Source organism: Battus philenor, unplaced genomic scaffold, assembly GCF_028537555.1.
Source record: "Battus philenor isolate CCGP_79_NKW_IND1 unplaced genomic scaffold, ilBatPhil1.0.hap1 SCAF_15, whole genome shotgun sequence".
Taxonomy (NCBI): domain Eukaryota; kingdom Metazoa; phylum Arthropoda; class Insecta; order Lepidoptera; family Papilionidae; genus Battus; species Battus philenor.
Window position 1 is genome coordinate 4,486,865 of NW_027181677.1, and position 12,812 is coordinate 4,499,676.

The following is a 12,812-nucleotide window of genomic DNA, read 5'->3' on the forward strand; positions in this document are numbered from 1 at the left end:
CGCTGGATGCGAATAGCCCTGCACCAGTCATCTTTTTAATTTTTGGCGGACGCCCAAGCCTTGCAGAGGACATCTTTAGACTAATGTAACGATAATGATGAACAGCAAACAAGTTAATATGTCTATATTTACAGTTAATCAAATAATTTCTTAACACAAATTCCAGTGATACTACCTTAATTGACGCCGCTATTTATAACAAAATCCTGGAGATCGTATGGTTACATAACATTAGCTTTAAATGAATTAAATAATCTTATAAAAGAAAGGTATCCTAAATATATAATTCTCGGGATCAAAGCTCCTTCAGACTGAGCGTGCCAGTCAGTAGAGTGTAAATAATTGAAGTAGCAATGCTCTGAGTATTGTGTGTAAATCTCGAAAAGGTTTTTTTGATCAACCAAGCTTTGGAGGGGAAAAAATTCAGTAATGATAAATAACGTAATGATATTATACTTAAAACGTTTTCAAAATTTGGATAACTCCATATTATAATTGTTAACTTTCTGTTCCTACAGATTTTGTACTAACTGAAGTTATTCACATTCCGCATTCCTATAGTAAAAATGAATTAACGTAATATGTTGATCTCTTTATACAGTACAATTTGAAATAAATATAAAAACTTTAAAGTTTTTAGTGTAAAATGAACTATACATTTACCCCTTTGAATCTTTTATATTAATGTGAATTTTGTGTTTTCAGTTTCCGTATTTGAAAGGAATAAACAGTACTTATTTACATTCAAGGTTTTACATATTTTTTTATTTATTAACGTTCGTGTTGATTATTGATAATTAAGACAGAACGTCTTTAGGGTCATTTTTTAAAAAAAATTATTGGCAATAAGACAGAATATTTCTTGTTTGAGATTCACATTGGGAATCAAAGTTAATATTTTTAATTAAATACTTCGAAATTTAATTTAGTTATCTGTGATTTCATATATATTCTGTAATCAAGGAGCTCAACAACAACAACATATGAATATTTTAAGATTTGCGTCACCCGTACCATAAATTTCACGCTTCGTAACTGTGCCTTCATCTAACAAATAACAATAGACAAGATGTTACTCTCCGTGTCAGTGAATAGTCAACTTCGATAAACACTGGGGCAGGTTGACAATATCTTGGAAGACACTTTAGTTTACTCTCAAATACAAGTCTAGTTTGATAATAAATTTCTTGTGAATATACGAAGTTATTGGTTATAGGTTTAAAAACGTTAAGGGAATAAACGTCGAGATCACTTACTGTCATTTAGTGTACAGCCTATTTAAAAATAAATGAATTTACAAATAATAAATATCATAATGATACCATAGTAGGAAAAAGCGTTTTCAAAATTCAGATTACAAATATTAAAATTGATTTTTGTTTACTATATGTCCTTCCAGAATATAAACTGCCTGAAATTATTAACACAACTCTTTACAACAGATAAAAAATATTACGAGAGTATTCACGTTATGCAGTGTTATGGGAAATAGGTTGACTATGGAGCTATATATTCGCTCCTTTAAAGCTTTCACATCTATATCCAATCATCCTGTATCTTGCCATAATTACAATCTGTTTTTTTTTTTTTAAATTCAATAAAGCTTTATTACATTTATAATAATGGGTTAATGTAATTTAGCTTATCAATATTAATGTAAGATATTTCGGAGTAATTACTTATAAATAGGTGCAAAGCTTTTTGCTGACAAATAAGCAATATAATGACCCCTTAAGTTTTGCGCCTATAGCCAATCATGCTGTATATAAAAAAATGAATCGCGTAATGTGTGGCCAATTCGGCTAATTATATATATTTTCGTCAGGACACGAGAAATTAACAATCACACTATAATCACAAGTAGAATTTTAATGAATAAATAGTTTCGTAATAGTTTGTTTAGTAGTTTAGTATTGTAATACACTATAAATCTAGATGAATGTGCTGTTTGATGAATGGCAAACCTATTGTATTGAAATTTGAATTCGTTAGATAAGGATGCTTCTAGAAGTTTCCTAAAAGGAACTTAAAATAATTTTGAATTTATATGGGTGTAATTTTATCTGCGATTGTTTTCTACAACTATTAACCATTACAAATTCAGGCAATAATTGTTATTAGCAGCGAAGCGTAAATTGTTAATTATCTTGTGCTAACCGTTTTATATTCAACTAAATTTAATTTCAAAATCCCAAATTGTTATCTTTGACTATAGAATATAACTAGGTGTTTTTCTTTATACATTCCTAATGCCGTTTAGTCATTTTTTACCAGTTAACCCAATATTGTGCAGAGAAATATAAATATAATAGGCAGGTGTGTAATTGCCATTATAAAATATTTATTTGCATAATACTACAAGCTATATATATTTATAAGATAAATACTATTTTTATTCAAACAGTAATAAACACATTCTTAAATAGGAAATAATATATGTATATATGTTGAAAGATATTGTATATATATTGAGAGAAATTATGACAATTTTTCGCTAATTGATCGTGAACCCTCTTTTTAAACATAAAACGGTTTGCAAAGTTTCTAATTCCGTAAAGAAGTTTATTATAGTTTACGGTTAAATGTTCTGCTTTGGACAAGGAAGAAGGACCAAAGAAGTCATATATGTTAGAGGGACAAAGTAGTGAAGAATTATTTTATGATCGTAGATTTCTCTTATGGTTGTTGCTTCATTTCGACGAAGCTGCGGCCCGCAAGTCTATCAACTTCCACTTCAAGGGAGAGAGAGAAAGAGGGAGATTGTTTTAATATTTATTCAAGTAAACCTAATTTATCTGTGTAAATATCGTTGAGTGGGATAAAATCGGGTAGGTTTTATTCCAGTTTTCATTTTAGGTCATTTCCCGAAAATATTGAGAAGCAATTGAAATGTTAACAGCAATTTAAAAGCAATGACAAGTATCGATGGCCTGACTTGTCGTTTTAGCTCTAACTGATTTCGAATTCTAACGATTTAGGAACTGTAGTATGACAATGACGTCGATTGCGATTTGAATAAACGATTGGATAATTGCGGTGTTTAAAAATACAAAAAATGTGTATTATTTTTTGTCTTTTATACTAAGGCATGTACTTAAAGATTATAAAAACATTACTATTGTCACTTATAATCAACTCCAAATATACGCAATCTTTTGGTTGGTTTGTAAACAAAAAACATCTTTTAGAAACTTATTACAAGGAAAAGTTGGCTTCACAATAACATTATTAAAGAGGTTCATTTGTTTCAGCCCATAGATGACCATTGCAAGGCACAGGCCTACTCCGAAGATATCTATAGATAATCACCACGCTATGTAACAAACTTATATAACTAATGCATAAAGTGTGAAATATATGACTGTATCCCGGGAACCGAACCCGCAACCCACGTTTTTAGGTTACAGTCCTCTACCGCTGTGCTACCACTGTTTATTATAAACAATTTATTGTAAAAAATGATCTTGAAGTTTTGCTTTATTATGTAGTGTGAATCCTTTTAATGAAAAAGTATTCTATAGAAAAGGTTTACTTATTCATCTATGATTATTTATTATTTTATCTTTAAAGTATTTAGTCCGAATTAGATCTTAAATCAAAAGATTAACTCAAATAATTATGATCTATGTATAATATTCTTCATTCTGGTATCTAACTGACATAGCGCATAGAAGGATAGGCGATAGAAGGAAGAGGCCATCAGCTCTAGGGACCACGAAAGGCAAGCATGGGACGTAAACCCACATGGTGTGAAGGTGGTTGGAAGACGCTGGATGCGAGCCGCATCCAACAGGTCCTAATGAAAATTTATGAGTAGCCATATTTTTAACAGTGGACATCCTACGGCTAAAATAAAGAATATTCAACCAAAAAGTATGCATACGTAGATAAAAAATACTTTTTTTTTACTTTTATTATTTATGTTATGTACGTAGAAATTTTCATTTATATACATAAACTTTTTTAATCCTCAAGGTTTTTCATTCGTAATAAAAACTCAATGGAACGTTTGGTGGTGCAAGGCAAGATGGATATATCTTATTAAAACTGGTAATAAATACACAAAAAATGAAAGCTTTCACTTCGCCAAATACAGAGCTAAATGTCGATACATAGAGAGAGCAGTGGGGACTCCAGAACCGACTGGGGCTTGCCTATGATCACTCTTACAAGAGTGCACGACTGGGAAGAAGATACATAGATTTAAAAAAAAAACTTTTCGGTGTACAACTAGTGCACCAAATCCTCACTTTGCGTTGTGGCTGTTTAAAAAAAAACACGACGCAACTTGTAACGAAGCAAAGTTAATTAAGATTCTCTATAGCAATGCGTGTAAAGATCGAAGATAGGTTCCTGGGTTACGATAATACAACTTTTTAAAAAGAAAAATGAACTAAGCAATAATTTAAAAACCAAAATAATATGACTCTGCCAATAAATAAATTGGAAAAGTTAAACCTTTTTTGTAAGCAGAAACAACATGTAAAAAATTAAATGAATTTTTTATTCTATTTTTATCACAACTGTAGTGTACATTACAACACACTGCGTAATTGACTGTACTTTAAAATTAACAAAACAAAGTAAAAATATAACTATATTAAAATAACGTTGATTTTTAGTTAGAAACGAAACCACCGAGTTTTTGTGGCATTTTTAGAAGAAAAAGGAAATAAAAAAGAGACTCGAACCCAAAACAATGAAACCTCGAAAATCTAACGACGCACAGAGAAAATTAGTACTAATTAAGCAGTGACGCAACTTCGAAAAAAAAGCAAAAGGAAACGTGGTGTTGATGTATATATATATATATAGCATTCACTTATTATTTTGTTAAAAGGATCATCAATTATATTGATATGCTATTAAAGTATATTTAGTACGAATAGAGTAAATAAATTGTTTTTGTAAAATTTTGTTCCTAACTTCACTATTCCATTCATTGATTGATTTGATTTCCTCGCTGAAAGAGCGAACTCGTGTCGGCTGATAATTAGGGTTGAGGTAAATCGGATTGGTGTAGGTGAAAGCCAAAGTGTGGATTAGAATCAAATAGAACGTGTATAAGGGAAATGTTCCACGGGAAATAGCTTGCCTTTCCAAGCTCTTTTACAAAATAAATTCAATTTTAGATATACGCTGACCTTTTTATCTTATAAATTACACAATTATTGTTACCAAACTAAGCGTATTGCGCAAAATGTAAAAATACTAATAACGACTAAGGGCTCGATCAATTAACCTTTAGATTAAAAAAGATATCTTGTTTAAAAATTACGTATATACTATGATTGGTTCATTAATGTGTAGTAAACCCTATCCGAAAATCTATGGTTTCAGATATAATTAATAACATAGTAGCTAGTAGACTGCCTGTCGTGATCCAATGGAAAAAAAGGTTATATTTTTCAGAGTGATCACTCTATACATCGTTTTTAAAAAGATGTGTTTTAAATTTTTTTCTGACAAAAAGTATACATTCATCCTTTTGAAGTTTTTACACCTAGGTCTGATCACCATGTATACGAGTACAGCCATAATTACGTCATATTTACAAAAGAAATTTGTGTCGCAAACCGAAACTGAAAAACATTAATATAAAAAGAGCGTGTTATACTTACAAATCCACTAGATGGTTTAATGTAAATTATTGTTTGTAGGAGTCATTTTTAATTGGATGTTTGTAGTTTTTTGCGCCTATTGTGGCAAAATGAGAAAAATAAAATGGCGCAATTTTCCGCGGCTAAATTGTAACTTGATCGTCGTTCGCTGTTCCAATTTGCAATAAAGTGGGCTTTGTTTGGAATAGTGTTGTGGTGTATATAATACGAACGAAGCTTAAAATATGTATATAATGTTTCGTGTTTTTGTTTGGTTTATATTTAATTGTTCGGATGAAATTTGTAGTGGAAATGTTATAAAAAAGTAAACAGTATAAAAGCGGCAATGTCGGCCAGGGTAAAGGTATATTGATTGACGACTCACTGCGGTAAAAACCTTGCCAAGAACAGCTGTCTAAATGTAGCAAGAAAATTTCATAGCGGAGGCGTATAATAAAAAATTTAGGTGACTTACACATATGCAACTCTTGGAAAGCCGCCGTAACACTTCCCTGCCTCTCTATCAGCGGTAGTGCAGGCGCCACTTAGTTGAGATGTCTGCTCGAACCTCGCGTGCATGTCATTGTTGTGTAAGATTAGAAGTTCGAAGTTTCCATCTGGTGCCTTCACGACACTGCTAGACACTAGCGTTATCACAGCCAAAAGGAAAACTGGCAGGTGTGTTGATGGATTCTGAAAAAGAGATAAAAAACTTTTTACTCGTTTTAATTAACTACTGGCTCTTTGAAGTTCCGGAGTTGAGGCCAGGACCCGTCAAGTGCTGTGTAGGATATCCACCTTCAAGGTGGATTTCAGACGTTGATCATTCACTGCTGGACCTAGCCCTCTCCTATTGAAATCCATTTGGACTGGTCGCAAACGATCTGCATCCAGTGTCTTTCGAAGACCTTAACAGGATTGTCCGTTTATCATTTTGTGGACGATCTGATAACTCTTTTGTATTATAGTTTGAACACATTACAGAAATAATTAAGCAATATTTAATGTAATATTTAAATTCATTAATTGTATCTATGTTACAAAAAAAATTAACAATAAATATATATCATAACCTCAAAATTTTAATTTGGTATCGTATTAAGGTTTGGAAATGGAGACCAGCGTATCATTAGAAAACAGTCCGCATCCCACCAGTCTTTTCTAAAATCTATTGTGGAAGCAGTTGACATCTTATGGCTGAAATGATAATGATTGTGTCTGCAGAACTAATATCAGTTGATATAACGTTCATAGTCTGAAGTTTATCCTTAAAAGTAAAAATGTTAAAATTCAGAACTGTCATTAAAAAATGCTGTTACAAATAGCGTAATTGTGCCTCGTATAACTGTAGCAATTAATATTCTTATCGTGCGTCTGTAATGATGAGTTGGAACTTGAGAATGCAGACAAATTGAAGTCTACGTGTTTGTATGTACTCTGAACTAATTACTATTTAGTACACACGCTCATACATATTGTAGCTTGAAATAATAAAATTATTCGCTATTTGCTGGAATAATTAAACAATCTTAAAAGTTCACTTTATTGTGATAAATATATATATATTGTCGATCAGTGGTAGCCAGAAGAGGAATAAGACTTTCTATTGCAGGTCTTTCTGCTCCTCATAAAAAGGATTTTTATGATTCAAAATATTGTGCTTGAATTATTTTACTTTTGTATTAAACAGTTTGTAGAAGTGACCACAAAGTAATGCATCTTTGTTATAGACACTTCTCAGATCTTAAAATATAATTTGGATAAAATCCCTTATAGGGGAGCTCAATCTGATTCTAGTTTCTACCTAATTGATTTCTTCTGGCATTCTTCTTCTGATGTACACGATTGTAAATGATTTTTTGTTGAAAATAATATGTATAAATTAATAATAAATTATGAAAGAGATTATGATTTTATAACCCGCGAATTACGTATGCGTATTGGTTGTCATTTTTTTCTAAAATAATTTTAATTTAAATATGAAGTGTTAATAGTTTTTATAATATTTATGTTCAATTGACAGTTTTATTAATAACGGTTTGTAATTAAAATGATTTAGATACAATTATGTACAATACATACATAATATAATTGAAATCCGAATATTTCTCCTTGTTGTACATTTCATCATTTTATTCGGTATTTAATTATCAATGTCAATAACCAATAAAATTTAGTTTTTGAATCATCATCAGTATTTTATTATATATAAATGAAGCGCTTCTTCAGGGCTTCAAATGTCCTCCGGGTTGATTGAGCGGAAATTACTTGCGGCTCCAATAATCGATGGAGTAAATTTTACCGCAAATTTAGAGAATAAATTCACTGTTAAAAGCAAAATAATAATAATTCTTTATACTACAGGCTATATAACTAGCCAAATTACGAACTATTTTTGAACTAAAGATTTTTACTAAAAGTTAGTTATAGATAGAGATTGATAATATTATTAGCTTCTCGATAAGCTTCTTACTGAGTTATTACTGCATTTAATTATTTATTTTGAGACATTATAATGAAAAAAATAAGAATAATGCAAGAGAAGAGTCATAATGTGATGAGATTTTCATGATCTATAATATTTTTTCAATAGCCGAGGGTCGTCCGCTCCTGGATATTGGTCCCTTCCATAGGTTACCATTAGGACTTTTTGAAAGCGGCCTGCATCTAGCGTCATCTCGTCGTCATCAACAACCTTAATAAGGTTGTCTGTCCATCTTGTGCTGCGTTTGCCGGTCCATGGTATCTACTCCAGCAGCTTAAAGACCCAGTAGCAGTTGTGCGCGTTAAGCTATGATGGTTGCTTTCGTTGGTTTAGAACTTAAATGGTGTTAAATATTGGACTGTTAGGAACAGGATTTTAATTTACACAATGATCTATTTTGGAAAAGAAAGATGTTGATTATTATGAATGACTATTATCCTCGGCTTAACACATGTATATATTACCAATATTTTAGCTAAAATAAAAAAAAATGAATTGTCAATTTTTGTAGTTCTTGGAAAACAATTTGTCGTGTTCGATGAGCACACTTCTTTATTGAATTTACACGATAATATAATAGACTATATTTCAATAGTTAACAAGAGTACAAAGCTAACGGGAAAGATGTATTGCTCAATGTCTTTTAACTAGTATCTGATCTCCGTCCGCTGAGTCGTTATTATCCAATAAAGGCCTATCTACAAAGAGACCTATTTTAATATGAATGATCCGTTTTTTTTAAGATAATTAAGCATTATGATAAATTTTCCTGTTGCATTCTTTGTCATAATTTTATCATAAACCGACATATTTGCAAAGTCATATTATATTTTTCCTTAAAAATCATTATATATTGTATGGTATTGATGACGGATGTCCTTTATATCAAGTGTTCTCAAGTGGCTTCCACGAGCCTGTCGACGCGGCGTGAGCAGGTGGTCAATGTCACGGGAAGTAGCTGGATACAGGCAGCGAAAGTTCGTTCAACGTGGTGATCGTTGAATGACATGATGCTAATGATGATTGGTGATAGAATTTGAATTAATTCAGGATAATTACAACTAATAACTATAATGTAAATATAGCTATTCATGTTTAAAAGATTGTTACAGTTTTTAGAAATAAAACAGTGATATAACAAAAAACGAAATTGTAAATACGTTGTAATTTTTTTCTTTTACTCCACAAAAAGTCAAAAGGTATATAAACATTTAATAAAGGTTATTGTAATGCAATCTTTTTCGATTATTACACTAATGACAAACATTAACAAAGTGTTGAAATGTTCTATTTACAAAAGTATGTATTTTTTAAAAATCTTTAAATGTAGATTGAAATCTTGAATTAGAAAATTTTGTACAAATATTATCAAATATTATTAAAAATCAAACAAATTGATTGTTATTGGTAGAAAAATATTTAAATATAATACTTCTTACGAAAGTAAAATATGAAACAATTTATTTCGCTCCAACAGAATAATAAAGATCTGGAACAGACCGCGTATTACGTAAATCGCTTTGTGAACAAAAAACATCGGACTTCCCGATATTATCTCGACTTTATCCAGGATATGTTAGTTATACATAGATGACATCACTGGCGCTGTTTGTGGGTGTTGGCTCAATCTTTCAATAATAAAAACGTTATGTAAAACTGCTATATTTTACGTTTTCGAGGTTCCATTGCAATTGCATTTTACGAATATTATCGAAATAATAAAAGTACAAAATATTACCAAAGTCGTCCATACATTGAATATAATGATATGGACCTTGTTAACGACACGATTTTACGCTTTTATGTAAAGTTCAATCGAACTCCAGGAAGCGAGATTTAACGATTTCTTTGAAAGCTATATTCCCTTTTTATCAGTATTCAATATTTTCTCGCTAGAAGTTATTTAAATTCTGATAAAAATGTCGATGTTTTACTTCTCAAGTAATGAAATAGTATGCAAATTGAGGCTGCGATAATTGATAATATTACATATACAGTAAGTTGCTTATATCATTTATTGTTTCATAACAGTTTAATTATCATAATAATATCATGAATATATTGTTAACTGAAAAAAACGTTTTTATTTTATTTAGATTTAATTTTGTAAAACATTGAACTATATATTAGAAAATTTAAAAATGTAAATCAGTTACAAAAAATATCAACAATCTTTGGTAAAAAATTAGGTTTGTAAATTTTAATGTCGTAAAAAAACCAAATAGGAAAACGAGGATGAAGTACCCTAGTCGAAACAGTTTAATGTTTGGCGTTCATCTACCGGTATGAAATTAATCAACGCATCGTCTTCATCACTACATCATCCGAATGAAGTCCACTGCTGGATATAATCCACCTTCATAGATTTCCAATAGGACTGACTGCAAGCAACTTGTATCCAACGTCTGTTAATGATATTAACAAGGACGTCTGTTTACCTTGTGGGTGGACATAATACGTTGCGCTCGCCAGTTCGTATCATTCGTTTCAGAACGTTAAAGTCACAACGGTAATTTGTTGTGCACGCCACAGGGCATTGGCATCGTTGCCAAATCAACTTAACAATCTGACGGGCTATTTCAGCTACTTTCGTCTACGGATTCCTGGAGGAATCTCATACACAGCACTCTACATGGCGTGCTAAGCGACTATGAGTTTGTCAATGAGATCAGAAGTGCGAGACTGTGGGACTTTCTTGGGAGCAGTGGTTGCCCAGCAGTAGAGGACTGTCACTTAGACTTGACAGTAATTGTAAGTCGTGGGGTCGATTCCTGAGATACAATTTTATAAAATTCACAATTTTAGCATTAATAGCATAGTATTGCCACAGCTCACAGACAAGTTTCCAGAGGATGGGCAGCACCGTCCTCTGGGTACCATAATACCACACTGTGATCGCCAAACCGCATGCAAAGCGTAGCGATTATGGTGTCCCCCATAAATATCTTTGGAGGAGGTCTCTGTCTTACAGTCAGCGTTCATTGGCTGCAATGAAGACGACGACGGGAGTTTGCCTGTTTTATCTTCTTCTTTAACAGTTCATTAAACATGTAAATCTCCAACAATAGTTGTCCGGGACCAGATAGTTATTTAGTAGTAATTTTGCTTATAACTACGAGATAATTACACTTCGAAAACGTTGTATTCATGTTAATATCAAAACATTTGATTAACCATGTGCCAATAAAACTAGTCAGTCTGCCCCGAAACGTTAGCTTAATTGACTTGTGGATTTCCCTGCTTTATTTTCAATGCAACGCGAATTGGGAGGCCCGTGTCGAATGATATTAAATCGTATTGCAGCCATTACGTTACCGTGTTATAGCCTTAGAGCGAAATTTGAAAATGTTAAATGGAAATAGTTAAATAATAATGTTTGTTCGATGAAATTGCCGTTCAGATTAAACTTTACTTCATTATTTGTCTATTTCATCTCATTTCTAATTATTTCCAGTGTGAATGTAAAATAAAGAATAAATAAATTAAATATTACTTCGTATTCATAAGCAGGTAGACGCGGCGTGGGTGAACGTGGGAGAACCCTTCGAAGTGGAGCGAAAACATAGTCAAGTTTGCGGCAAGGACCTGGATGTGGGCAGCATCAGACCGATCATCGTGGCGCTCTTTGGTGGAGGTCTATGCCTTGCGGTTGCCTTCTATCGGCTGATATGGTGATGATGATGATTCATGTTTTCAGTGATAGTATGATATAACGTTTTTGGCTGAATTTGTGACGGTGACAATTACTTTTATCAGTTCTTGAATTTTGAAGTCTATTACTGAATATAGTCATGTACTTACGCAACAAACTTATGCATTATTTAAATGTAAAACTTGTTGCGTATTTCATTACTTCAATAATTACATGTGTTCTTATCAAGTAAACGGCAGTAAAGGAAAAGGACCTTCAAGAAATGTAATAACTATTTATCTATCTACTATAAATATATATGTATTTATAGCAGATAGATAAATAGTTAAACAATATATTTATAAAATTATATAAATATGTTGTGTATGTATATGTATAAATATAATAAATGTAACTAAAATATTTATTGAATCAACTCAACCACTGGAACATAATAATTATGATTTTTCGCCATTTACGCGAATATTATTTATTGAATTTAATAAAACAAATTAAATTTAGAGCGTATTTTATATGTTCATTTTGTGGTTTCGGTTCATATTTATTTGCATGTTTCCGACATTTTGAATGCTTTACAAACTTATGGTATACATTCCTATCAGTTACAAATTAGTTTTATTTAAAAATTATAATAATGAACAAAAATTACGTTGTGTGCATTTATAATAATAGTAAAAATAGTGTTCACATTATGATTAAATCATACACTTAAAATTATCTTTTGTAACAAGTATTTATATAAAATAATGTTGCTAGATCGCCTACATTAAACGCATGAAATGTTTCTATTAAACGGAGTCTATGTAGTCAAGATGTAATGCGCTCGGCAAGAATTTATTAAATTGCCGCTTATCTGAACCACAGTGATTGAGACGGCTATGGACGAAGTTAAAACAGGTCGACGTGATGCGTCTATCCGATACGAAATGCATGGAAAAGTTCTACATCAATACAAATGACGTTAACACAGGGTAACATGAATAAATCAAGTAAATCAATTTTAATAAAGATTATGATTCTATAATCTATTATGTAGGCATTTATATAACTTGCGTTTTTATAGATTCTTTATTTT

The 12,812-nt window shown here is 31.4% G+C and overlaps 1 protein-coding gene across 1 annotated transcript in view; it reads right to left on the minus strand.

Moving 5' to 3' along the window:
• LOC137918818 (trifunctional nucleotide phosphoesterase protein YfkN-like) overlaps positions 1–12,812 on the minus strand; it is a 59,090-nt gene that overhangs the window by 17,967 nt on the left and 28,311 nt on the right. The window contains exon 2 of the mRNA XM_068761732.1: positions 6,076–6,293. Within this exon, the coding sequence (XP_068617833.1) occupies positions 6,076–6,293 (218 nt within the window). The remainder of the gene's footprint in view (positions 1–6,075; positions 6,294–12,812) is intronic.